This window comes from Coturnix japonica, chromosome 23 (assembly GCF_001577835.2).
Source record: "Coturnix japonica isolate 7356 chromosome 23, Coturnix japonica 2.1, whole genome shotgun sequence".
In the NCBI taxonomy this organism is placed as follows: Eukaryota; Metazoa; Chordata; class Aves; order Galliformes; family Phasianidae; genus Coturnix; species Coturnix japonica.
This window is the reverse complement of record NC_029538.1, coordinates 1,951,084-1,977,249: the sequence shown is the minus strand read 5'-3', so window position 1 is coordinate 1,977,249 and position 26,166 is coordinate 1,951,084. Positions and strand designations below refer to the sequence as shown.

General features: G+C 59.6%; 2 protein-coding genes across 2 annotated transcripts; both read left to right on the top strand.

Annotated features, from left to right (window-relative positions):
* Positions 1-1,429: 1,429 nt before the first annotated feature.
* ASAP3 (ArfGAP with SH3 domain, ankyrin repeat and PH domain 3) lies at positions 1,430-16,158 on the top strand. Its single transcript, XM_032448970.1, has 26 exons — positions 1,430-1,834; positions 4,485-4,557; positions 4,845-4,990; positions 6,669-6,743; positions 6,903-6,952; positions 7,192-7,318; positions 8,397-8,482; positions 9,125-9,200; positions 9,284-9,370; positions 10,051-10,160; positions 10,431-10,500; positions 11,030-11,117; positions 11,351-11,399; positions 11,491-11,678; positions 11,751-11,884; positions 12,289-12,383; positions 12,580-12,760; positions 12,879-12,967; positions 13,052-13,167; positions 13,241-13,308; positions 13,408-13,515; positions 13,828-14,068; positions 14,169-14,478; positions 14,703-14,829; positions 14,999-15,121; positions 15,253-16,158. The coding sequence occupies exons 1-26, from the start codon at positions 1,709-1,711 to the stop codon at positions 15,325-15,327; spliced, it is 3,018 nt and encodes a 1,005-aa protein (XP_032304861.1). The 5' UTR covers positions 1,430-1,708; the 3' UTR covers positions 15,328-16,158.
* A 442-nt stretch (positions 16,159-16,600) lies between these two features.
* On the top strand, positions 16,601-22,410 carry TCEA3 (transcription elongation factor A3). Its single transcript, XM_015883747.2, has 14 exons — positions 16,601-16,987; positions 18,338-18,400; positions 18,560-18,665; positions 18,790-18,955; positions 19,071-19,139; positions 19,283-19,351; positions 19,441-19,515; positions 19,703-19,780; positions 19,864-20,018; positions 20,358-20,405; positions 20,865-21,028; positions 21,422-21,568; positions 21,658-21,729; positions 21,947-22,410. Exons 1-14 carry the CDS (start codon positions 16,919-16,921, stop codon positions 21,953-21,955), a joined length of 1,290 nt encoding a protein of 429 aa, XP_015739233.1. The 5' UTR covers positions 16,601-16,918; the 3' UTR covers positions 21,956-22,410.
* The last annotated feature ends 3,756 nt before the right edge of the window (positions 22,411-26,166 follow it).

Sequence of the window (26,166 nt, the reverse complement as noted above, 5' to 3'; positions counted from 1 at the left end):
GTGTCTGATGGTACCCAATGATGTTGGGTAATGGTACCCAGTGATGTCCAGCGATACTCAGTGTCTGGTGATGCTCAGTGATATCCATCGGCACCCAATGATGTCTGCTTGTATCTGGAGCCACAGCACACACTGGGGTTCATCCGGAGGAGGAGGTGAGTTACCCCACAGCCCCGTTCCCATCCCGTGTCCCTTTAGCTGCCGATACCGGGCAGTCCCCGTGCCGGCCGGGAGGTGGCGGAGCCACCCCATTATAGGGATGCCGTGCTTGGGGTCCAGCCTCCCTCCACGCCCTGAGGATGCCCGTGTCTGGTAGGGTCCCAGCCAGGACCCACCAGCACCGCCCGTATTTCTTCCAATACAACAGCCCCACTGGTCCCCAAAGCTCAACCCTGTGCCTGCCAGACCCCTGCCGAGGGCAAGGTTACCCAGTGAGAGCACCGTGAGCTGCCGGGGCCAGTCCTGCCGGTGCCAAAATCCACAGCAGAACCGGTCTGAATGTTTGTTTGCAGGACTGGATGTTTGCAGGACGCTGCAGGTGCAAGAAATAAAATGAGAGCGGGGGGTTGGGGGGAGGTTGTCGGCAGGTTTAGGGGCTGCATGGTTTGGACACCGAATGGGGCCCAGGGTGACTTGGAGAGAAGGGAATAAAACAGATGGGGGTCTGACCCCCCCCAACCTGCCCCAGGGGAAGGGGGTCCCACAGAGCAGCCTCAGGCTCATGAGCCCCCCCATCATTCCAGGGGAACCAAAGGGGTTGGAGGCTTTTGCCCTTTGTGAACCCCAGCAGAAGTGAACCCCAACCCAGAAACAGAGCAGTGAAGGACGCGGGGAATATCCCTTAGTGTGTGTCCCCCCCATGTCCCCTCCCTCCTTCCCCTCGTCCTCATTTCCCGGCAGATTCTCCTTTCTCCTCCCCCCTCCCTCCTCAGCTCTCACTTCTCTTCGAGGACTTTTTTGGATCGAAGCCACGGGGGCAGCGTTGTAAACATGGGGCAGGGTTCAGCCACGGGGGGGGGGGGGGAGTTTGGTTGCACAACGTGCCCCCTGCCCCAGGTCCGAGCAGGGGAGGACAGGATGGGGATAACACTGTGCCTGGGGGGCGAGGCTGGGGATTTAATTGGGATTAAAACACATTAAACCCCAAACCCTCACGCGCTGGGGCTGATCTACAGGGGAAGCTCTGCCCCCCAGGTGGGCAGTGAGCGCTGCAGCCCCGACCCCACGCTGTCCAAGAGTGGGGCGGCAGCCGTCCCCCCCTGTACCCCCCCTCGTTTCCAGGATGAAGTTTCCACACTTCAGACCCCCGCTGTGTCCGGTGCAGCGCATGAAACCCCCGATACTCTGAGTTGGGACGGGACGGAGGGGAAAGGGAGGAGGAGAAGGTGGGGGGCGGACGGCGGAGCGCTTCGCCTTTAACGAAGCGAGGAGGGGGGGGACGGGCGGTACCGCCCCCGCGATGGCGGCGGGGAAGGAGCGAGAGAACGGGCGGGTAGAGGGAGAAGCTCCCCGGTGCATCCCGGCCGGTGTGCGGGGCGCGGGGTGCTGAGCCGGGGTCCGGCACCCCCGGTCCAACACCGGCACCGGGGCGCTCCGTAAGGCTCCGGTCCCCGCTGCTCTCCCGGCTCATCCCCCGCTGCTCTCCCGGTGCGCTCCCGGCTCAGCCCCGCTTCCAATACCTCCCCCCCCGGTCCCCCATCCTCGCACCATGCCCGAGCAGCTCAGCGTGGCCGAGTTTTTGGCCGTGACCGGCGAGGATCTGAGCTCCCCCGCAGCCGCCGCCTTCGCATCCAAGCTGCAGAAGTGCCGAGGGGCTGTGGGGGCTCTGGAGGAGGTGAGTGGGGTTGGGTTGGGTTGGGTTTGGGGGGTGGGTTTGGGCTGTGCTCCCCTCTCTGAGTGCGCTCCTTGGTTCTTTATCCCGACCACTGCTGGGTGCTGCTGTAGGAAAGCAGAGCTGAAAGGATTTTGGGGCGGTGGGCTTCTGTTTGTATTGCTCCGAGCCCTCGGGGACACCCCCCCCCCCCCCCCCCCCGCAGAGCTGCTTTGGGACCCTTGAGCTGTTGGCATCCTCCAGCCCATGATTTCCTGAGCCCAAGGGCTGCAGTTTGGGGCCAAACTTCCCCATTACAGCCCAGCTGGTCCTCCAGCTCTGGGCATTGCCTGGGGCCTGGCTCTGCCCTCAGCATCACGGCTCAGGGCTGTAAGCTGCTACACCCCCATGGGTTACTGGGCCTCACTGCTCTCAGAGCCAGGGGGGAGGATTTTTAACCCCCCCCCCCCCAAAAGCCCCATTAGTATTGGTGGGGCTCAGACAGGCTGCATTCATCCCCCTCTCCCCACTCCTGCCTCCAACAGAGGCTGTTCCCAGCTGGTCCCGCATCCTCTGCCAACTCCTCTTAGCAAAGGAATGGCTTTGAAGGGCAGCCAGTGCTTACAGCCCCCTCCATCCCCCCCCCCCAATTGCAGCCCCCAGGCTGGGAACCCAGGGTTGGATGGTGGGATGGTGGGGGGTGTCCTGAATTCTGTCAGCATGTGCTCTTGGCTGGCAGGGGGAGGCAGCTTCGGGCAGGAGGAAGCAGCAGGAATTTTGCTTGGCTGCTCAGCTTCCCTGGGGAGGCTGTGATTTAGGGGAAGGGGGATGGGGGGTTTGTTGGGGAGGGGGCTGAGTGGTGGCACTGGTGACGGTGGCTCTGGGGTGTTAGGGGCTGAACTCCGATGCACCTCATCAGCACCCCATGTTACTGCTGGCACCTTGGGATGTGGGAGGGAGTGAGGATGGTGCTGCCAGGTTTGAGCCCAGGATGTCCCACTGGGAGGGGACAGCATGTCCCATTAGCACCCCAGTGTGCTGAGAGCAGGATGCTGTGGGGCTGCCAAGGTCCCCCCCCTTCTACTTGCTTGTCTGAAGCTGTGCCATGCCTCAGTTTCCCTCATAGGCTTACAGTGGGCTGTCCTGTCCCTTTATGAGGGTCTTGTATGTGGTTTTGGGATTGATGGCGTAGAAGCTGCATCCCAAGGAGGCTTGAAGGGAAGAGGGGGTGCAAGGCACAGGGCAGGGGGGTCTGGTCATAGGTCTCTGCAGGGTGGCTGTGGTCACAGAGCTGGTGGCTGCATCCTGCAGTGCCCATCACAGTGTCAAGGCTGCATCCTGCCTCACTCTGCCCCTCACAGCTGATGGGGGGGATGCACCCAGCCCCCAGCACTGCTCCTTCTCCGGGCGGCACGGCGAGGGGGGGCCAAAGAATGACCCCATTGAGCAGCGTGTGCTGGGTGAGGGTGGCTGTGCTGCAGGTGCTGCTCCCTCCATCCCTCCCTCCATCCCCATAGGGAATCCCTTGTCACTGATGTGGCTCCGTTCCCTTCTCCACACTGTCCCTAGTTCTTGCTCTGTGCCACCCTGTGTGCCCCATATGGGGGGGGGTAGCCCCCATCCCAAATCACTGCAGAGGCTGAGTCCCCTGGATACACAGTGCCTGCATGCACCCCGAGCCTCCAGTGCTGCCTCAGTTTCTCCTCCCTGAGGCCGTGCTGGGATGCTGTGTGGCTGTGAGCAGAGCATCGCCTGGGGTCTCACAGGCATCACTGATGCTGTTTGCCCCCCACCCCAAACCTGGGGCTGCTCTGCATTACTCTATGGCACAATCATGAGGAGCACAGGGGCAGCATCCCCCCCATGGTGTCCCTATGAGAGCATTGGGGGGGTTCTGCTTCTCCCTGACCCCCCACAGCCCATTTACAGGGGGCCCTCTGTGCTTCCCAGGAGTGGAGCCGGGCTGACCCCGCTGTCAGGAAACGGACCTTGACATCAGCCCCAAAACCTTCACAGAGTGCGAGAAAGAGAGAGAAAGCTCTTTATTGCAATTCCTCTGCGGTTTCATCCCTCGCCCTTCTCACTGTTCACGCCCTCCAAATATTTCCAGCCTGTTATCATGCCTCTGCTACCTGCAGCGCAGCCAAGCCACCCTTAACCCTTTCCTGCTGGCTGGGGCTGCTTGCATGGCTCTGTCTGCCTCTGAGCAGTGCTATGGGGCTGGGGTTGGGGTTGGGTTTTGTTTATGATGCATCTGAACCCATGTAAGAGGAGACTGCAGAAAGCTGCATCCCTGGCTGTGGGATCTGCGTTGCTTCTGTCCCATCAGCAGGATGTGGGGCTGGGGTTTGGCTCTGCCCCATGTCCCTGCATGGAGCTGGGGGCCTTGGTGTGTCCCTTATGCCGTGTCTGACCCCGTGCTATGGGTGTGAGTGCTGGTGTGGCAGGAACAGCCTGATGCAGCCGTGCTCCATGGTGGGATACCTTCATTTTCCCCTTGGAGTGAAGCCCTGTGGGAGCTCTGGGGGCATTTTCACAGCTGCTGGGAGCTTGGATCCAAACTAATTGGGGCTGCAGCATCCTCAGCACCAATCCCGCCCTGCCGGGTGCCCCATGTCCCTATACTGCACCCTAACCCCCCAGACTGACAGGGTTTGGTGCTTTGCTTTCTCAGAGCCTGGATGGGGACCAAGCCATACTGCAGAGGATCAGGAAATATGTGAAAGCCATCCACGTCTCTGGGCTCAGTAAGTGGTGCTTTGAGGGGGATGTGTGGGACAGTGCCATCCTCCAGCCATGCCATATGTGGTGGCCCTGGGGACTTGTCACTGGCCTTGTGCTGGGGCTGGAAAGGGTTTAGCAAAGGAAACCTTGGGATGGTGGTTCAAGGGAGCATCGCCGCCATCCTCTGCTCCAAAGCTCAGCTCAGCTGGAATGGATGGGGATGCAGTGATGGTGCTGGTGGCACCTCGTAGTGTGGTCTCCTGGGGCCATCCCAGCCTCACTGTGTCCCCTACCCCCACCCTTGGCACAGCCCATGTGGAAAATGAGGAGCAATACAGTGAAGCCCTGGAGAACTTTGGCAACAACCACCTCTCCCAGAACAACCACGAGCTCTCCACCGGCTTCCTCAACCTGGCCGTCTTCACCCGCGAGGTCACCGCGCTCTTCAAGAACCTGGTGAGCACGGAGGGGGGGCAACCATACAGCCCTATATGGCCCTCCCCATCCCACCATGGGGAGGTGAACCCCCATTACAGCCTCAACATGGCCCTCCCCATCGCACCATGGGGAGGTGACCCCATACAGCCCTATATGCCCTCCCCATCACCACCATGGGGAGGTGACCCCATACAGCCCTATATGGCCCTCCCCATCCCACCATGGGGAGGTGACCCCATACAGCCCTATATGGCCCTCCCCATCCCACCATGGGGAGGTGATCCCATACAGCCCAACATGGACCTCCCCATCCCATCCTCCCCTCAGGGTCACGCTTACAGGACCCCCATTCCCCCTTTGCTACACTTTCCATCTCCATCCCAGGGTCTGAGTGCTGTGCTTTGCCATGCAGTTGGAGCTGTTTTTCCCCCCAATTTCTTTCTGTTTTTGCTTCTTTTATTTTTTTTTTCCACATCTCTGATCTCGCTTGCCAAGAAATAAATCAAAGCCATGCTGAGCCGTGCAGTGGGGCCGTGGGGAGCAGCAGAGGCAGCTGGAAGGGGGGGGGGGCTGTGCTCAGCCTGGCGTCTCTTTGCTCCAAACCAACTTTCTTATTTCATTTTTCCCCAGCGCTGTGAGCTCATGAGAAGATCTGGGAGCCTGTTTTTGTGCTGGGTTGGGAGCTGGCTCTGTGTGCATCCACATGGTGCACCCCATGCTGCATTCTTGCTGCTCTCCTATCCAACCCCTTTTTGAAGCCCCCCCGCCCCCCTCTTAAAATGGGGTCTGTAGCCTTTGGCTCTGCTTAAGGAACTGGCTCGTTGTTGCTGCCCTTCCCCCAGCAGGAATTTCGGCTTTCAGCATCCTCCTTTCCCAGTTACCCCAGCACGGGCCTCTCTGCTCCTCTCCTTCCCCATCCCATCCCATCCATCCCGGCTGGAGCCCCGTAATCCATGGGCTCCATAGGGAACCCATTCAGGGAAGGAGCTGAACCGGTTCCCCGGCCGAGGGCAGCTCAGCACCGCACCCCACGTGCTGCAGCCGTGGGAACGGCTGCCCACAGCCCCAACCCCTCCTGGGGCTGCGGGGTCCATAGCCCTGCACACCTGGAAGGATGCACCTCATTTCCCATCCCTTAGGGACAGATCCTGCCCCTGGAGCTGGGTTTCTCTTGTTCCCAGGGAACAAAACCCCACTGGGAAGCCTTTATAAGGCTGAGCAAGGTTGTTTTGTGGCATTGGAGCTTCCTATCTGATGCCACCACTGTGTAAAAGTATGTTGGTGTTGTATTGAGCCCTGCTGGGTCACCCCGAGCCCCCAGATTGGTCAGAGAAGGGCACTGAGATGGTCCTGTCCTAAGGGGACACCTTGGGAATGACATCTGACATCAGGAGGGCTCTGGGACCGGTGGCGCTGTGGGATGCAGGGGGACGGGGATGGGGATGGGATGGTGATGGGGGGGAGCAGCTCTGGGTCTGGCAGCCGCAGCGCTGATGTGGTTTGTGGGAAGGGCTGCACGTCAGACATCTTGCAGCCAGCTCCAGCAAGCTGCAGCCTGCCCCGCCGGCAGCTCCCAGCCTGCTTAACCCTTCCTGCAGCAGCCGATGAGCTGGGAGGGTCCCAGCTAGAAAGGACCCTGCACTCTGGAGTGGGGACACTTGTAGGGTAACCCTGTGCACATCTCTCCCCTTTCTAGGTGCAGAACCTGAACAACATCGTCTCCTTCCCCCTGGACAGCCTGCTGAAGGGGCAGCTGAAGGACAGCCGCATGGTGGGTCCCCACCGTGTGCTCCTTGGTGTGGGGATGTGGCACAGCCTTTGGTACCTGTGATGCAAAGCAAAGTGCCCACCCCTGGGTACCACCAGGTCACCACTGCCTGTCCCTTCGTCACCTCTGAGGGCTGCTGTCCCCTCTCTCCTTTTGCCACAGGACTCTAAGAAGCAGATTGAAAAGGCCTGGAAGGATTACGAGACCAAAGTGTAAGCGACCTGCTGCCTCCAGCTAAACCCACCTAATCCCCCTCTGCACAAAGGTGTTTTGTCCCATACGGGCCCTGCTCCAGCCTTGCCCAGCTATAGAGGCTTGGGATGCTTCTGCTCTATCTCTGCCCCATCCCAACCCCTCTGCAGCTCCGGGGGGATCCCCATGGTGCAGAGCCATCCCTAAAGTCCCCTTTGGTGCAGGGCTGCCCCCAACCCAGCTGTGTGTCACCCTGCAGGGGGAAGATGGAGAAGGAGAAGGAACGTGCCCGCTTGGCAGGGGTCATCCAGGCTGAGCCATCAGCAGCAGAGGTGGCTGAGGACACGCAGAAGGAGAGGAGGCTCTTCCAGCTCCACATGTGTGAGGTGGGGGCTGCACTGTGGGTTGGGGACCACTGTGGTCAGAGTAGTGTAGGGATACTGGAGTAATTCCCTGCCCAAGCAGGGAGGCTCCCAAGTGTCCCCAGGTACCGATGTAGGACAGACTCAGTGCCACCCCCCCTGTACCCCAGCGCTGTCCCCTCCCCTCGGGGAGCACAGGGCAGGGTGCACGGGGAGGAGGCAGCGCCTGCTCCAGGGTCGGGGCTGTTGCTGGGGCTGGGTCTGATGAGTCACTGCTTTGAATAGCACCACTGTGAAATAAATAACAGCACATGGAAACGGCTCAGCTGGGGAGGAGCTGCTTGCAGCAAGTCCTACAGTGAGTGGCTGCATGGAACTGGGGTGCATCTCCCCACAGTGCAGCTGGGAGCATCCCCATATGGGTCTCAGCCTTGCTGTTCCCCCCAACTTGGGACATGGGGAGGTCCCCACAAAGCCACTGTCACCCATTTGCTTCCCCAGCCATGGGGGGACTGTCACCATCCCTCCTGCTCCCTGCAGGTGGGACATGGGGTGCTCCCACTCCCAGGGGCTCCATCCCATTGCTGTTCCCCCATGAAACCCCCCCCCCAGCTGGCACTGGCTGCCTTCCCCTCTGCTTACCTCATAGCACAGGGACGGGGGGAGCCCGGCCCCACAGCTGTGTGGGGCTGCAGCCCAGCTCATAGCAGGGAAGCTCTGCTTTTGGGGCTCATGTGCCCCATTGGCTCAGGGTCTTTCTGCCTGCAGGTGATGGCAGGGTTTGATGCCATTTTTTTTTTCCCCTTCTTTTTGTTTTTATCCTCCTTGAACCCAGTTGTGTTTGGGTTATTTATTAACTCCAGAAGCAATCAGCATTGAGAGCAGCGTGCTCGGCTGCAAGCCCTGGGGCCTGCGTCGCTCCTTCAGCTTCCCAGGGCTTGGAGGCTTTCCAAAGCCAGGTTTATGGGGGTGGTCCATGACTCCAAACCCACCTCGTGGCTCCTCTCCTTGAAGCCCAGCCAGCAATCTAACCCTCCTGCCTGCAGGGTGAGGGCTGCTCCTCATCCCATAGCCTACAACCTGCTGCCTTCTGCCCCCCCAGTACCTGCTGAAAGCCAGTGAGAGCCAGATGAAACAAGGGCCGGATTTCCTGCAAAGCCTCATCAAGTTTTTCCATGCTCAGCACAAGTAGGTGCTCATCCCTGGGAGCGTTTGTGGGGCTCTGGGGATGGTCCCGTCCCCATTGCGGGGACTGAGTGACCCCATAGAGCTGTGGGGAGGATGCTGGGCAGGGCTCGTTGCTGTCTGGTTGGGATTGTTGGCTCGGGGAGCTGCAGATGTGTCTGTAAGGGCTGGGGGAAGGGGCTTGGCTGGGGATGTATGCGATGATTTGGTTTCTGGATGGGTTTCCAGGGATGAGTTCAGCTCTGCTGTTAGCTCAGAGCTCGCAGCATTTGGAGCATGGGAATGGCCCCTTTTTCTTTTCCTGCTGTACCCTGGGGGTGTTGGTGCTGTGTCAGCTTCTCCAGCTGGGAAACTGAGGCAGAGAAGGAGCAGTGGTGATGCCCTCAGCTGGGATGCCACCCCCAGGCCCAGCATCTGATCTCTAGCAGAGGCCAATCCTGTCCCAAACACCCCAACTATTTGGGGGTACCTGGGGCTGGATTTGGCCTCCAGCAGCATCTCTCCATCTCCCGTTCATAGAGGAGCTGCAAACAAGAGCAGCTTCCCCAGTTGGCTGCAGCCATCCCCTGCCACGTCCTCACTAAATAACCTCTTTTTCTCCCTTCTCCCCCATTTGCATCTTAATTGCATGAAACAAATGCCCAGTTTCTTCCAAGACGGCTGGAAGGCTGCCCAGAACCTCTACCCCTTCATCGAGAAGCTGGCTGTGTCCCTCCACTCTGTGAGTCCCCCCACCTCCCATCCATAGGGGATGTGTCCCTGAGCTCCCACCCCCTCAGTGACAGCAGCCACCTCCCATTCCAGCTCCACCAAGCACAAGAGGAGGAGGTGAAGCAACTGACTCAGACCCGAGATGCCCTCCGCAGCATCCTGCAGCTGGAGAGCAAGGAGGTGAGAGCCAGCTGGGGGGGCTGGGTGCTAAGTGAGCCCCTTTGTCTTGGGGACAGGGAAGCAGGAGCTGAGAGACATCCTTGGAGGAGCAGAGCAGGAGGGAGAGCTCTGTGGGAGGAGGAGATCCATAGGAGAATGTTATTAGGGAGGAGGATGTCCATGGGAATGGAGCAGAAGGGATGCTTGGAGGAGGGCATCCATGGGAGGATATCCACAGGGAAGGTAGATATCATTAGGGAGACCATCCTTAGGTATAGAGCAGGAGGGATGTGTGGAAAAAGGTGGACATCATCTGTAGAAGCAGCACAGGAGGGATGCTTGGAGGTGGGTATCCATGGGAAGGCATCCACAGTGAGGAGGGCATCCAGGAGAGGAGAGCATCCATGGGAGCAGAGCAAGAGGGATGTTTGGAGGAGGACATTGATAGGGGAGAGGATGTCCTTGGGAACAGAGCAGAAGAGATGACTGGGGGAAGGTGTCCATGGGAGGACATCCATGGGGAGTGGGACATCATGGGAGCAGAGCAGGAGGGATGCTTGGAGGGGATGGGGATCTCTGCCCACATGAGCTGTGGTCTGCAGAGTGAGATCCTTTAGGAGTCTGGCCACCTCTGCCTCTCTCGTGGTGCTTTATAAATGAGTCTTTTTAATTACTTTTTCTTTTTCCCCTGATGAGCTCAGGAAAACCTGAGCAGGAAGAACTCAGGCAGTGGCTACAGCATCCACCAGCACCAAGGGAACAAACAGTATGGGACAGAGAAGTCAGGATTCCTGTACAAGAAGAGCGATGGGTGAGGATGTTATTTACCCTGACTGTTCTCATGGGAGGGCCCAGAGCTGGGAGACCCCAAGGTGGATTCATTTGGATGAGGATTTTGGTGTTGCCAGCCCCTCAGGTCCTGTCTGGTCTGTTGCTGTGTGCTCTGTAAGGTACAAGAGGCACAACCCCAGGTTCAGAAAGCCATTAAACCTTTGCTTGGGGGCTGCTGCGGGTGGTGTGGGGCCAGATGGATGTGGTTGGGGTTGGGTGATGAGTTCTCACTCCTCCTCCTCTGCCTCAGGATCCGCAAAGTGTGGCAGAAGAGGAAGTGTGGGGTGAAGTACGGCTGCCTGACCATCTCCCACAGCACGGTGAGCATCCAACCCCACGGACACCATAGGGGGGGGATCTGGGGAGCTGCCGGCAGGCGCAGATCCCGGGATGGTGCATGATTGCACACAGTGCATCCCAAACTGAGAGCCCAGCTTGCACCATTTGCTGAGTACTGGTGGGAGTTGTTGCATTATAGGGCTGGAGGATGCCCCAAAGCCATGCAGCGCTCAATGGCCTTTGGGAACGTGACTCCAGGTCTAGGTTTTTCTCCATTCCAAGTGTCCCATTTGCACACCACGTATCCCAGCAGCCAGACGAGCCACCAGCCCGTGCTGCCCATTGTGTGTGTTGGTGGCAGGGAATGGTGTTCTCCATGGGGGCAGCGAGTTGGGCGTTGAGGGTCCAGAGGGGCCTCAAAAGATCTGGGGTGATTTTAGGGACGTGCTGCCCTCTGGCGGTGGAGGCTGCGAACTGCAGCAGGGACATGGTTGTGCCTGCTTGGTGATGCACATCACATCCCCCATCAGCTCCATCTCCCCATCCTTTAACTCGCTTCTATCCTGGCAGATAAACCGTCCCCCTGTAAAGCTGAACCTGCTCACCTGCCAGGTGCGGCCCCACGCAGAGGAGAAGAAATGCTTCGACCTGGTGACACGTGAGTGCCATCATCCCATCCCCATGTGTGTCCATCTCTGAGTCCCTGCAGCAGAGCTGGGGCACAAGGGCATGTAGATGGTTGTGAGCTTGGGACCAGGAGAGGTTGGGTTGTGGTGATGGAAAAGGGATGTGCAGGGATTGCTTCTAAAGCAGCCCTTTGCTGCTGACATCCCTTCATGCAGCTTTGTCCTTTCCTAAACACCCTGCTCCCCTCTTTCCCCATCCCTGCAGACAACAGGACGTACCACTTCCAAGCAGAAGATGAGCAGGAGTGTGTTGTGTAAGTACTGTGAGCGTTAAACGCATTGCAGGGCTGCACCCTCTGCTCCCATCACTGCCTTCCTGCATCCCTGCTCTGCTCCCCTGCCCAGGTGGGTCTCGGTGCTGCAGAACAGCAAAGATGAAGCCCTGAGCAATGCCTTCAAGGGTGAACCGAATGGTGGGGCAGCCTCAGCAGGCAGTGGGGTGGATGGCAGCGTGCAGGAGCTGACCAAGCTGGTTATCAGCGAGGTGAAGAACATGCCAGGCAACAAGCAGTGCTGTGATTGTGGGGCACAGGGTAGGTTGGGACTGTGGGAGGTTGGGAGGTGGGGAGCCAGGAGGTGATGCTGAGCCCCCCCCAACCCTGCAGATCCCACCTGGCTCTCCATTAACCATGGCATCCTGATCTGCATTGAGTGCTCTGGGATTCACAGAGAGATGGGTGTGCACATCTCCCGTATCCAGTCCCTCACCCTGGATGTCCTCAGCACCTCTGAGCTGCTGGTAAGGGGCTCCCTGCACCTGGGGGGGGTGGGGGGGAAGTTTGTATCCGCTGGGTATCCCCCTCTGCTTGGGGTCTGGGTGCAGATTCCAACCTTCCTCCTCCCTCTGCTCTGCACCCATTGCTCACAGCTGCCCTCAGTTTGCACAGCTGTGACTTACAGGGATGCAGGGAGCCCTGGGAAGTGATGAGGGGATGTTGGGCCCCCCCCTAGGACCCCCTCCCTCCTCTAACAGACCTTTCCTACAAGAGAGGCTCGTCCCTGAGAGTGGTGGATGGGAAGATCCTGTGTGGATCTGGTGAACTCCCCTCTCCATGATGAGGAAGGGGCATTGCAGGGGGGCAGGGGGAGCAGGGGGAGGCCCTTCCATGCATCACACTGACACCCTCTGCCCTGTCACCCCAGCTGGCTGTCAGTGTTGGGAACACACGCTTTAATGAGATCATGGAGGCCACGCTGCCCACGCAGGACTGCCCCAAGCCCTCAGCTGGCAGCGATATGTGAGTCTGGGGGAGCGCAGGGTGGGTAGATGGGAAGTTTCCTGCCCCTTCTCCCACCCCCCCAGTCCCTATGAGAAAGCTCAAGGTTGGGTCACCCCGCTGTCCCCACTGCTCTTTGGGTCCTCTCCCTGCTCTGGCACTATGGGAGGAGGCAGGAAGGTGTGGGGGTCCCACTGTGATGCTGCCCTCCCTGCAGGAGTGCACGCAAGGAGTTTATTGTGGCCAAATACATGGAGCGGCGCTTTGTGCAGCGGGGGGGGCCCAGTGATCCCCACCGCCTGCGGGATGCCATCCACAACCGTGACCTCCTGGCCCTGCTGCAGGCCTTTGCTGAAGGACACGACCTGACCAAGCCCTTGGCCATCCCTGAGGGCCAGGTGAGCTGTGTGCATCCCTAAAGTCCCCCCCAAACCCCATCTCTGTGGGTTGGAGCATCCTTGGGTTTGGGGTTCTGTGAGCATCCTTGGGGTCAGCCATCCCACTGCCTCCTTGCAGCAGGACACAGGTGAGCTGGCATTGCATATGGCTGTACGCTGTGCAGACCGATCGTCCCTCCCGCTGGTGGACTTCATCATCCAGAACGGGTGCGTCCCATCGTGTCCCATTGCCGCCCTGGATGGTGCTGCAGCATCCCCATAAGGTGCTGAGCTGCTGCTGGCTCTGTGCAGGGGGACGCTGGACCGGGTGACGCAGGATGGGAACACGGCGCTGCACTACGGAGCGCTCTACAACCAACCCAACTGCATCAAGCTGCTGCTGAAGGGCAAAGCCGCCTTTGGGACAGGTATGGGGCTGAGATATGGGGGTGTGGGGCTGGGGGGAGCACCCAGGCTGCAGCCCCCATCCCCTTTGTGCAGTGAATGCAGCGGGTGAGACGGCGCTGGATGTGGCGCGGAGGCTGAAGCACAGCGAGTGCGAGGAGCTGGTAAGGGGGGGACATGGGGATGGGGCTGGTGTAGGGGTAAGGGGGCAATTGGGACCTCCCCCATCCCACACCCTGTGCTGAGATCCTGCTGTGATGCAGCTGGAGCAGGCGCAGGCGGGGAAGCTCTCCCTGCAGGTCCACGTGGACTACGATTGGGAACCACCCCAGGACTACACCTATGACAGCGAGGATGAGCTGGAGGAGAAGGTGGCTGTGATGGGGGGCAGGGGGGGGAGACACTGTGGGTACAGCAATGGGGTGGGGTGGGGGGCAGGAAGGGGTGTGGGTGGGGTGAGGAGGAGCAGGAGGGTGTGGGGGTACAGTGCAGAACTGGGGTGAAATGGTGCACATAGGTTGGGGGGGGGTGGCTGTAGGTGTGCAGTGGTGCAATTGCAGTTGGGGGGGGGTACAGAATTGGGGTGAAATAATGGAGGTGGGTTGGCTGGGGGGCTGTAGGGGTGAAGAATTGGAGTGTGATGATGCAAGAAGCCCACCAGCATCTCTGGGTCTGGCCCATAGGTGAGCCCCCTGCAGCGCTCATTCAAGGGCCCCTCACCTCTGGCTGCCAGCCCCCCACCTGCCTGTCCCCCCCCTCCACGCTGGAGCTGCACAGGAATGGACATCACCAACCAGACCTACGAGAGCATCCTGGTGGCCTCCCGTCCCGCACCACGCCGGGCGCACAGTGAGGAGCTGCCCCCTCCTCTGCCCCTCAAAAACCCCACACGGGGCGGCCCCCGCTCTAAGCACAGCCCCACGGGTGAGTCTGGATGGGGGTGTGGAACCTGTGGGATGCTGGTGGTGCTTGGAGCCATGCCACGAGGTCCCCATCACGTCCCCATTGTGTCCCCCCACCCCAGAGCGCCCCGAGCTCCCCCGGCAGACATCAGAGCCTCACTTTGCTGGTTTGATGGAGACCCCCGCGCCGCGCAGCCTCTCCTCTTCCTCCTCCTCCTCCTCCTGCAGTGCGGGGGCTCTGGAGGGTACAGCTGTGCCCCCCCCAGCTGCCAGCACCCGCAGCCCCCCCGAAGCACGGCGGGCGGCCTATTGGGAGACACGGTCAGAGACGGAGAGCGGAGGCACAAGGAGAGGGATGGAGCTGAGTGCCCCCTCCCCCGGGCAGCCCCCGCCGGGTGCTGTGACCCCTGATGTCACCCCCGTTAAGTTTGGGTAGGGAGGGGTGTATGGGGGGTGTTGGGTGGGGGTGCAGCCATTGCATGGGATGCAGGGCCCCACATTGCAGTGTGGAACCCCAGATTGTGCATTGGGGGGGGGGGGAGGCTGGAGCAAAGAGGTCACCATTCCATTGCTGGGGGTTGAGAACATGGGAGGGGACAGGGGAAGACAGGGGATGGCGGGGGGGGGGGCTGATGTGGTTCCCAATGTCCCCTCAGCTCTGAGAGCACCCGCTCCTACCGGCGCATCAGTGGCGTGGTGGGCAAAGCCACCCCCCCACAGAGCCCTGAGGACCCCACTCCCAGCAAGGTGCCCCCCGTGCCCATGCCCCGACGCTTTGCCCCGGTAGGTGTCACAGCTTGTGGTTTGGGGGGGGGGGTGATCAGAGGGGGTACAATATACAGGGGAGCATCCTTGCTGCTCTCTTCCCAGGATGAAGGGATTGGGGGGTTCACATGTAATGTGGGGTGGGGGTGCTGCTGCCCCCTCCTCACTGCCCCCATTCCTGGTGCAGGCCAAGGGGAGGCAGAAGCGGGTAAAGGCAGTGGTGGACTGCAAGGGAGACAAGGCACGGGAGCTGACCTTCTCCAAAGGGGAGGTGATCGTGGTGACACGGGAGGAGGATGAGCAGAGCTGGGTGAGCACTGCGTGCCATGGACCCCCCATCCTCCCCCCTCCCCCTGCCATCCTTGCAGGGGGGGGTTCACTTGGGTGCCATGTCTCTCCCCCTATGATGCACAACATGACCCCCCTCCTCTGCACCCCCAGGTTGGCTTCATTGAAGGCGATGGCTCTCGCACCGGTGTCTTCCCCGCCAGCTTCGTGCACCTCCTGCAGGACTGACTGCATCCCCATGGTGGCCCATGGGGGGGTGGGTGTGACCATCCTCCATCCCCTCCCTGCTGCCATCCTCTCCACCTGGCATCAGGTCCATAACATGGCACCGTGCTGGATGCTGCCCACCAGGGGGACTTGGGGACCCCCGTGTTGGGAACATCCCCCCTGGATGGTGGCTTTGGAGAGCCCAAGGGCTGCCACCCCCCCGCAGCCATAAGGCAGAGGATGGACAGGCTTGCTGTACTGGTGGCATAAGATTTGTGGGCTCAGCCCCTCCTGGGGCTGCAGGGATTTGGGGCTGGGGGCTGCCCCTCACCCTCCCTTCCCTCACCCTCCCTTCCCTTAGGGGGGGATGGAATGCAGCCCCCAGTCCTACTGGGGTCAGTTGCCCTGTGCCACCTCTCCCACAACTGTGAATTGGTTGCGATTGGTAGGAAACAAGCTAAAGCTTTTCTCCATCATTTTAAGGATTTGAGGGGGGCAGTTTGGGGGTTGCAGCTCCAGCCTGCCCCCACCTCCTGTCTCTGAGAGCCCAGCAGGGCTGAGAAATGCCTTAACACCTCTCCAACCCCCCCCAACCGTCCTTCAGGTGGGTGCTGGTCACTGCCTGGCTATAGGGGGATGGTCTCAAGGTTGGGGGGATGAGGGGTGCACCATGGGGCCCTTCTGCAGCTGCTTTGTGGGACCAACATTCCCCCCATCCCTGTGATTTATCCCCATCCACCTCGTTGTACGTCGGACGTTTCATCTCAAAGGAAGAAAACTCTCGCTCGGTCGGTTTGTTTTTCATGTTTTTTCTCTCTCTCATTTCTAATAAAACCATCCTTTTGTAATAAGTGCCTGGTCTACAGTCCCTATTTCTACCCCCCAGCCCCTTCCTTCGGTGCTGTCCTTCCATGGGGATGGGATGGGATTCACTGCTGGGGTTGGTAGGGATGCACCAGCAGCGCCAATGGCTGCGTGTCCCCATTGGAGCAGCATCCTTCCCCCCATCTCCCTGCTCTCCCTTTGCTCAGTGTTTGGGCTCTGGGCCGTGCAAACACCCACAGCACCTCAGCACTGTTGTATCCCTGCAGCCCAGCCCTAACCATTGGGTTTGGGTTCCATGGGGCCGTCGGTGCTGCAGGACGGCGTTGCCACGGGCTGAAGTCCAGGCTCTCCCCACCGTGCAATGTTTGCAGCGACTTGCATCAAGCCTGCGTGGCTCCGGGCAGCACCGAGGCCACGTCCCAGCTCCCTCCCACTGCCAGCCCTGTGCTCCGGCACCTCCTGGAGCCCCCCTGAGCCTCCCGGCCCCGAAGGGCGCAGCGTCCCCATTGCATCGCCTCCCCCCAGCGCTGCAATCTTTGTCCTGCTCCTGCTCCGGGTTATATTTAGCCCTGCCCCGTGTTATTTCGCTTGCCTGGCAGGAGTTTATAACTGGCCGGGACAGCCACACCTCCTTTCTGCTTTCCTCCCTTGCTTTTCCTTCCTTCTCTTTTCCCCTTTTCCTCTCCTTGCTCCGTTCCGTGCCCTTGCCCCATGCCTGCTGCTCCCACCTCGCACCCACCATTTGCTCCTGCAACCAGCAAAGCCTGGAACACTGCAAGCAACCAGCATGGGGCCTGCTGAGGAGCTGGTCCGGATTGCCAAGAAATTGGATAAGATGGTGGCCAGGAAGAGCACGGTAAGGCAGGCAGGGCTCAGAGCGCAATGTTTGCACACGTGTGCAGTGGTTGCATGCGTTGCGTTCTTGCACAGGGGTGTGATATTTGCACCCTTGGGTCTGTTTTCATGTCTTGCCTGTTTGCACATGGGTGCTGCATTTGCAGGCATGTGCAGGCGTGTTTGGAGGGTGCAGCAAGGCTTGGGATGGGGAAGGGAGGGAGAGCACAGAGTTCCCCAAGGTGGAGGAGGAGGAGGAGGAAGCTTTGCTCTGCCTGCACTGCTGCTGGTGCTCACTGAGCACCCCAAGGTGCTGCCCAGCCCAGGGCTGTGCAGCTGGAGCAGGCACCCATGGGTGCACCCCATTGCTTGAGGTCATGGGGTGTTGTGAAGGGGTCCTGGGTGGGGGGTTGGTGGCTCTGAGCACCCCTTGGTGTGGGACCATTGTGGGTGACAGGTGCTTGGAGCCCAGCCACCAGCACCCGGTGTGGGGCAGGGCTGGCACCACCAGCTCAGCAACGTGCAAAGGAAAACTTGATAGGGGGTGGGAGCAGCACCCCAAGAACAGCAGTGCCTGTTGTAGCCATGCAAAGGGAGGGGGCTCCCATCAGCCCAGGACACAGCCCTGCTCCCTGTGCACCAGGTGAGGACCCAGCAGCGATCTGGTTCCGTGGTTGGGGGGAGGAATGGAGGACAGCCCAGCCCTCAAGGTTAATGTTTGACTGTTCCAGCCAGACTTTGCCCTGACAAGGTGCAGGCTGCCCCGCAGGGCTCACAGCAGTGCCATCCTCCCAAAGCCTGTGCATTTGGGGATGCTAAAAGTGCAATAACTCAGACCCTGCAGCAGCCACGTGGGCAGTTTGCTCTTCCTTTTGCAATTACCCTTCTCTGTAGTTTCCCTTACTTGGAATGACCCTGTGGCTCACAGGTGGCATTGCCCAGCCTCAGGCTGTGGGTTCAGCCCCCTGACCCTCCTACTTTACTTTGGGGAAGGGACAGAGACGGGAGCTATCATGGGGATGGCAGCATGGGAGCTCTGAGCAATACAACTCCACCATGCTACCTGCGCCCTCCGTCTGTTCCTGCAGCTCTAAAAATACCAGGGAGGAAGATGAGCCCATGCAGAGCCATGCTGGGATATATATAACCCCACAGGCACCGTGTGTGCCCAAGGGCCAGGCTGGGAACCTGGTGCCATATGGCCCTTGGGGATGCACTGCTGTCCCCAGCCCTTCCCATGGGTGCAGGTTTGGGTTTGATGGGAGCATCACTGGTGATGGGAACACGGTCCTGAGCACTCCAAGGACCCCTCAGGTGTCCCCACTTTGATGGTAGATCCTCTATGGGGCTTGTGTTCCTCCCTCTGCTGTAGGAAGGGGCTCTGGACCTGCTCAAGTCACTCACTGGTTACACTATGACCATCCAGCTGCTGCAGGTGAGAGGGGTCAGGGGAACCTGGGTGGGGTTGGTGCTCATCTCAACCTCACCACTGGGGGAAGGTGACCCTATAACACCCTATAACACAGTATAACACCCTATAACACCCTATAACACCCTATAACACAGTATAACACCCTATAACACCCACCCCCAGACCACGCGCATTGGGGTGGCTGTCAACTCAGTGCGGAAGCACTGCTCGGATGAAGAAGTGGTGGCCTCAGCCAAGATCCTCATCAAGAACTGGAAGAGGCTGCTGGGTGAGCTGGGCAGAAAACCACCCCCAAAATGCCTATAGTGGGGTCCTGGTGCCCCCAGCCCCACATCCCACAGTGGGGTGAGGTTTGGTGTGTGCTGTGCCTGTCACCCCCACTCCATCCCCAGAGTCCTCTGCCACCCCAAAGAAGGAGAAGGACACAGATGGGGAGAAGAAGGAGAAAGAGAAGAGGTTGGATGTCCCCAGTCCCAGTGAAGGGGCAACCCCCCAACCAGTGAAGCACCCCAAGAACCCGACTGAGAAGCACAGAGAGAAGCACAAGGACAAGGACAGGTGTGTGATTCAGTGCCTGGTGCAGTGCCACAGAACCAGGATTTCCCTTTCCTTGTGCCAAAGTGGGGGCTGTTCGGGGCTGCTTGCTGAGCCACCCCACTCTCTCTGTCTGCAGGAAGCCCAGCAAGTCCAGCTCCCACGCAGCACCCCCAAAGGGCCACCCCACTGACCCCAACCCAGAGAGGTACCCACCAACCTCCTCATGAATGCCGGGCACACTGGAGGGGCTGGGGAGCACTTTACTGGTGGGGGTGGGCAGGACCTGGTGCCACGGGGGTGCTGGGAGTTGAGAGCATCCCCCAATTTCCTTTGTGCTTTGCCATGCAGGGAGCCCAGCACCAGGCGGAGCCCCACTGTGCCCTCGAAGAAATCACCTCTGGATGGCAAGAAGGAGAGGTGGGGGCCCTGAGCTGGGCTGGGGGGGAACTCCAGACCCACCACTTGGTCCCTATTGCTGTGCACTGACACTGGGCTGCTCCTGCCAGGAGGGACTCTGCTGACTCAAGGTCCTCGGCCACATCCTCCTCTTCCTTCCCGCAGAAGAGACCCTCAGGAGAGAGGTATGGAGGGGTCACCCCCAGCTCTGTGTCTGCCAGAGATGGGCTCAGGGATGGGCACTGTGGTGGTGGTGGCTGCTGGTGCCAACCTCCCCACCCCTGGCACTGCTGGGGATGCTCTGACCATGGGACACTCTTTGCATGCCCCATCGCTGGTGTCACCACTGCCATCCCCCCCATTCACCCCCAGGAGACCCTCAGCAGGTTCCAACCCCTCACCAGCTCCCAGCAGCTCCCGGCGCAGCTCCAGCGACAGCAATGGAGACAGGTAGGATCCATCTGTCCCCCCACCATGAATCTGCCGTGCCCCCAAGCTGTGCTGGACCCCAAAATCTCCCCATGTCTCCACAGAGCCAACAGCAGCAAGGGCAAAGTGGAGACACCACGGACCCCCAGCAGCCCCTCCTTCTCACCCAGCATCTGCCTCCTGCCCCCCTGCTACCTGACCGGGGACTCCGTGAGGGACAAATGCATTGAGATGCTGACGGCTGCTCTGCGCATGGATGGTGAGTGGGGTGGGGTGGTGAGGGGCCCCAAAGGGGAGGAAAAGGAGATGCCTGGGGTCTTGGGTGAGGGGTCTGGATGTGGTCATTGGAAGGGGTTAAGGACAAGTTTCCATTGAGTTTCCATTGACTTTCCCATTGGGTATCTGTTGGGTGTTCCCTTGAGTGCCCCATTGGGTATCCCATTAGGTGCCGTAGTGGGTGCCCCATTCAGTTTCCCATGGGGTTTCCATTGCATTTCCCATTGGAGACTCCCCATTGGATGCTCTGTTGGAGCTCTGTGGGTGCAGAATGAGGCCCTTCTGATTCCAACCCCATCACCACCCCCTCCCCTTCCTGCAGATGACTACAAGGAGTTTGGTGTCACCTGTGAGAAGATCATATCCTTTGTGGTCCCCGGGCTGCTGCTGTGAGGTCCTGGGGTGGGGGTCAGGGACAAGGTGGTGGAAACAGGGACAGGATGGGTACAAGGGGTGAGGAGCGCTGACAATGTCTGCCTGGCCCCGCTGCCTGCAGAGGGAGCCCCGAGCCTGTACTAAAGGCTGATGCTGAGCATCCACAGGCTGCTCCATCCCACCTGCTCCCACCCTGGTGCTGCACGTCCCCAGTCCCCCTGCTTGGGGACCTGTCTGTCACCTTAGGGAATGAATTAAGCGTCCCTTCCCAAGCCCAAGGCATCCTTAGTGCTGTGGGTGCCAGGTTCTGGTCCAGTTCAGCGTCCGGGCTGTGCCATTCTACTGGGACAGGGCCACATCCTGATCACCCCCAACTTCATGCTTTGGGGTCTCCCCCTTTGGCCACGATCAGCCCCACAGACCATTCCCCCTCCAGCAATTTGATTTCCTTGACTGGCCCCACATATCTTCCAGGAGCTGAAGAGCACAGACATGAAGTATCGCAACCGGGTACGGAGCAGGATCAGCAACCTGAAGGACCCCAAGAACCCCAACCTGCGGAGGAACGTGCTGTGTGGGGCCATTGCACCCGCCCTCATTGCCCGTATGACCGCCGAGGTGCACAGAGCTGTAGGGTTGAGGATGGGGTGCTCGATCCCCTGGGTGGGTTTGAATCCCTTAGCAAACATGAAGCAGGATCAGGTTGGACAGCAGGAAAAGCCCAATGGCAGTGCATTGGAATAGGCTGCTCAGGGAGGTGGTGGGGTCACCACTTTGAGTTGAGTTGGGTTGGGTTGGACTCGGTCATCTTGGAGGTCTTTTCCAACCTGAATGACTCTACAAGTGGCCACGGTGGGGATGGATTTGGTCTTCATGACCTTACAGGTCTTCTCCAACAGTGCTGGCCCTCTGCTCAGCCCAAACCCTGCAGAGGTGGGAGGATGAAGGCCTGCAGGGCTCGGCATCCATGGGTGGTGACCAGTGGGTGCTGACCTGGTCCCCTAATGGCAGGAGATGGCCAGCGATGAGCTGAAGGAGCTGCGCAATGCCATGACCCAGGAGGCCATTCGTGAGCATCAGATGGCCAAAACGGGTGGCACCGTCACCGACCTCTTCCAGTGCGGCAAGTGCAAGAAGAAGAACTGCACCTACAACCAGGTGAGCCCCGCACACCCATGGGACCCCAACCCATAATCAAGGGGGAACCTTCAATGTCTGCTGACCCGGCCACGTGCTCCCTGTCCCAGGTGCAGACCCGCAGTGCTGATGAGCCCATGACGACGTTCGTGCTGTGCAATGAATGTGGGAACCGCTGGAAGGTGTGTACTGGGTTGAGGGGGGGATCAGCATCCCCCACCCTGACCCATTTTGGGATGCCGGTCCCCCTTGCTGCCCCTTGACCCCATTGTGGGCACCGATGTGATGTGAGCACCACCATGTGCTCCAGGACCCCAAAGTGGGGGTGGCAGGGCCCCACAGCACTGCCCAGCAATGGGACAGGATGCCCCATAACCCTGGGCTCTGCTTCCCTTGCAGTTCTGCTGATGGCGCCCAGTGAGGCTGGAGGGGACGTGGCATGGAGGGGATGTGGTGACAGAACATTGGAGTGGGGATGAGAGAGCAATGGGGTGGCCTCAGCCCCCCCCGTTCCCCATCCCATTGCACTGCGTTCTCTGGAGCCTCCCACTGGTTTGCTTGGGAAGAACCCAGTGAATTTGAGCCTTTTGCACCGGGAGCCTGGATTGGTGTGGTTTGGTTTGGGGGGCAGGAAGAATGCTGCCCCATGGATGTGGGGCTGGGAAAGGGCCTCAAGCCCTTCCTTCCCCTTGTCCTACTGAGTGCAGTGGGAGGGAATGGAGGGTTGGTGGCAGCGGTGTCTGGGTGCTGCTGCATCCCTCTGCTCTGTGCCATATGAACTGTCTACCTTGGGAAAGAAGAAAGGATGGGAGGAGTGGGAAGAAGGACTCCAGCTATGGCAATAAAAGCACGAGCTGTCTGTAGCACTGAGTGCTTTCTGAAGGGGAAATCAGCTCCCGTGCCTCAGTTTCCTCCAGGTTGCTCCTCTGTGATGGGGAGGAGGTGATGTGGGATTTGGCTCTGCATTGGGTTTGCACAGCCAGGGGTGAGGGATCCCATGGGCAGAGGGAAAGCACATCCCCAAAGGCTCAAGGATGTTTATTCCCATATTTGGATGCTATTTACCCCCTTCTCCTGCACCCTGGTGGTTCTGAGAGGGGCTGTGAACCTCCAAACTGCTGGGAGAACACCTTGGACTTTGGTACTCGTTAGCATATCAAGGTCATTAGCGAGCCAAGAAGGCAATTAGTTCCACTTGTGAAATGTGGCTGCAATTAAGGAATACGGAGGATGAATAAAACATCGGTGCAACTGACAGCACTGAAGAAAGGTCCAAGCAATAGCAGAGAGAGCACAGCCCCGTGGGTAGCAAAGCCCCGGCACCCAGCTGTGTCTGTCTGTCCCACAGCAACGTGAGCAAATGTCCTGGCAGCACTTGGGAGGTTGGGAACAGGTGATGGATTTATTGCTCTACTCAGAATTCCTATGCAGGGCTGTAAATAGCCACGGGCAGCTGCTGTGGGAGCTGATGGATGCAGGGGTGTCACCGGGCAGGGGGCAGTGAGGGTCCCTCTGGCCACGTGCAGGGGTTGATGTGGGCTTTGGGTGGCTCTAGGGGTTGGTCCCAGGCTTGAGCCTCCAACCCATCCCATGGGGAGGCTGAGCACACCTCAGGGCTGCACCTGCAACATCTCACTGCTATGTACATTGAGGCCCTGTGGCTCCCAAAAAGCACATCTACAGCATCCCTCCCTCCTTCCTCCTTCCATCCCTCCTTTGTCCCTTCCTTCCCTCCATCCATCCGTCCATCCCACCTTCCACACCACCCTCCATCCCTTCCTCCATCCGTCTCCCTATCCATCCATCCCTCCATTCATCTCTCCATCCATCCATCTCTCCATCCCTCCATCCATCCATCCATCCCTCCCTCCATCCCTCCATCCCTCCATCCATCCATCCATCCATCCATCCATCCATCCATCCATCCATCCATCCATCCCCCCCATCCATCATCCATGCCATCCATTCCATCCCATCTCATCCATCCATCCATCATCCCATCCCTCCCTCCATCCCTCCATCCCTCCACATCATCCATCCATACCATCCATCCATCCATCCATCCATCCATCCATCCATCATCCATCCATCCCTCCTCTCCTCCATCGCATCGCCTCCCTCCATTCCATCCATCCATCCATCCCATTCCATCCATTCCATCATCCATCCATCCATCCATCCATGCCATCCATCCCCCCATCCCCAGCAGCGATGCTTCCCCTTCTCTCCGCACTCCTCTTGCCCTTTTCCTCCTGCCCCCCCCCCCCCCCCCTCCCAGTCTTGACAAAGACAAGCAAATAAATACACAAATAAATAAATAAATGAAAACCAGCGCTGGCAGCTCGTTGGTTTCTATGACAACCCCATTTCCTGGTCCTTTGCCCGCTGTCCCCAAGGCTCTGCAGTGCTGGGTGCCCATCTATGGGGTTGGAGCAGAGGAGGGGAAATCCATTCTGTGGGGTTCTTAGGGATGGGGTGGAGCAGTGGGGGCTGCTTTGTGTCCAGCTGTCCCTGTCCCTCCCCCCCCAGCGATGTCCCCCACCCCCCTGTTGGCTTTTCTCCCCTCCCAGTCCGTTGTGCTTTGATTTGCAGCTTGAGGGTGGGGACTCAGCACGGCCATAGGGCTGCATTAACACGCACTGCCAGGTCAGGCACTGTGGGGGTTTAGGAGGGAGTGAGGACCGGGGGAGTGGCACTGAGTGTGGGGGGGGGGGGGGGGGGGGGGGGGGGGGGTTGCATGCAGTGCTGGGACACAGCTGCTGTTTACCCACAGCAACATCAGCAGTTTATTCTCTGTCCTTAAAGGTCGGGATGCTTCGAGTTCGGGGGATGTATGAGATGAAGAGCAGCCCCCAAAGCTCCCATCCCTGATCCCAATGCAGCACACACCGGTGTGTGTTTATCTCAGGCTTTGCTGACCCCACACAGCCTTCCCCAGGTCTCAGCTTTGGCTCTGCCCCCAAACACAAAGCAACCACCCCCCACCCCTAATCCCCATTGGGTTAACCCCCATCCCTGAGCTTTGCATGGGGGTTAATTGACCTAAATAATAATGGGGGAGAGACTGCAGCAGCGTTGGCTTCCCCACCTGACGCTGTGATCCTCCCCACCAGGAGCTCGCAGGCACTCAGCAATTAAGAGCAGCAGATTGATCTGCAGTGATCTGATGGAGCACTGGGCAGCTTGAGGCAGCCAGGCTGTGTGTGCACCCGTTTATTTGTTAGGGTTTGCCCTGCACTGCCCCCAAAGCAGCATCCCAGGACATGCCCAGCCAGCACAGCACAGCCCCGTGCTGACCCTACAGCTCTGCTTTGCTCCCCCTGCACCTCTACCCCATTCCCCTGAGCTCTGGATGAGCCCCAGCTGCCAACACGGTGCTGCACCATCCCGCAGCCTCCCTGACTTCCAAAGGCAGCTCAGAAACAGCTCGTTCTGCAGCAAACCCGTTACCCGCAGCGGCCGATTTGCTCCGAGTCTGGCAGGGTCAGCACGCACCAGGTCTGCAAACGTTAATTAATTGCACTCTGCAAAGCAGCCTGGCCGTGCAGGGTGTGTAATTAAGGACTTCACCGCTGCTGCTTGAGGATTGTATAGCTGAGCTCCTGCGTTGAGTGAGGGTAGGGGGGGGGGATTTGGTTTGGGGCTGCATTACTGCGGTCCCAATGTCACCTGCTGGGCCGGCACCCACCTCGCTGCCCCTCCACCTGGCAGCAGGACGTGGCATTTCCCGAGGGCGTTGAGCTGCGTGCGGAGCGGAGCGGAGCTGCTGGAGAAGGGCGATGCGGAGCCGCGGAGCCTCGGGGGGGATCGTGTGCTGATGCTCTTACAGCGCTGCCGCCGCCGCCGTGACTCATCCCGGCCCGCCGAGGATGCGCCTGGATACGGAGGAAAGGAGAAGCACAAGGAGAATAATCGCTCTGTTCATAAAGCACCTCGGCTATGGAGAGGGAAAAGGTCCCCCTGCCGCCTGCCCACGGCTCCAGCCCCACGGCCACGTGCTGCCAGCCCTGGGTCAAGTCCCCCAGTGCCACCAGCCCTCCTCCAGGCTCAGGCACAGCAGCATCCAGAGCCTGAACCCTCTGTGTGAAGACTCTCTTCCCAGTGCCCAACCTCAGCCTCCCCTGGTGCAAGTGGAGGCTGTTCATCCAGGTGATGGGCTGGTGGAGCTGTCCTGCATCAGTGGGTATCACTTCTGTATCAATGGGTACCACCCCTACACCCATGGGTACCACCCTTATATCCATGGCTACCACCCCTACACCCATGGGTACCACCCTTATATCCATGGCTACCACCCCTACACCCATGGGTACCCCCTTATATCCATGGGTACCACCCCTACACCCATGGGTACCACCACTACATCCATGGGTACCACCCCTACACCCATGGGTACCACCCCTACACCTGTAGATACCCCCTTACATCCATGGGTGCCACCCTTATATCCATGAGTACCACCCCGACACCTGTGGGTACCCCCTATATCCATGGGTACCACCCTTATATCCATGGCTACCACCCCTACACCTGTGGGTATCCCCCTATATCCATAGGTACCACCCTTATATCCATGGGTACCACCTCTACACCCATGGGTGACACTCCTACACCTGTGG

Bases quoted from the DNA above. Each gene is read 5' to 3' on its own strand.
- ASAP3 (XM_032448970.1), top strand. From the start codon at position 1,709: ATGCCCGAGCAGCTCAGCGTGGCCGAGTTTTTGGCCGTGACCGGCGAG. The intron at 14,069-14,168 runs GTGAGTCTGGAT...CCCCCACCCCAG, and splicing joins CTCTAAGCACAGCCCCACGG to AGCGCCCCGAGCTCCCCCGG. The intron at 14,830-14,998 runs GTAGGTGTCACA...TTCCTGGTGCAG, and splicing joins TGCCCCGACGCTTTGCCCCG to GCCAAGGGGAGGCAGAAGCG.
- TCEA3 (XM_015883747.2), top strand. From the start codon at position 16,919: ATGGGGCCTGCTGAGGAGCTGGTCCGGATTGCCAAGAAATTGGATAAG. The intron at 19,352-19,440 runs GTGGGGGCCCTG...TGCTCCTGCCAG, and splicing joins CTGGATGGCAAGAAGGAGAG to GAGGGACTCTGCTGACTCAA. The intron at 20,019-20,357 runs GTGAGTGGGGTG...CCCTTCCTGCAG, and splicing joins GGCTGCTCTGCGCATGGATG to ATGACTACAAGGAGTTTGGT.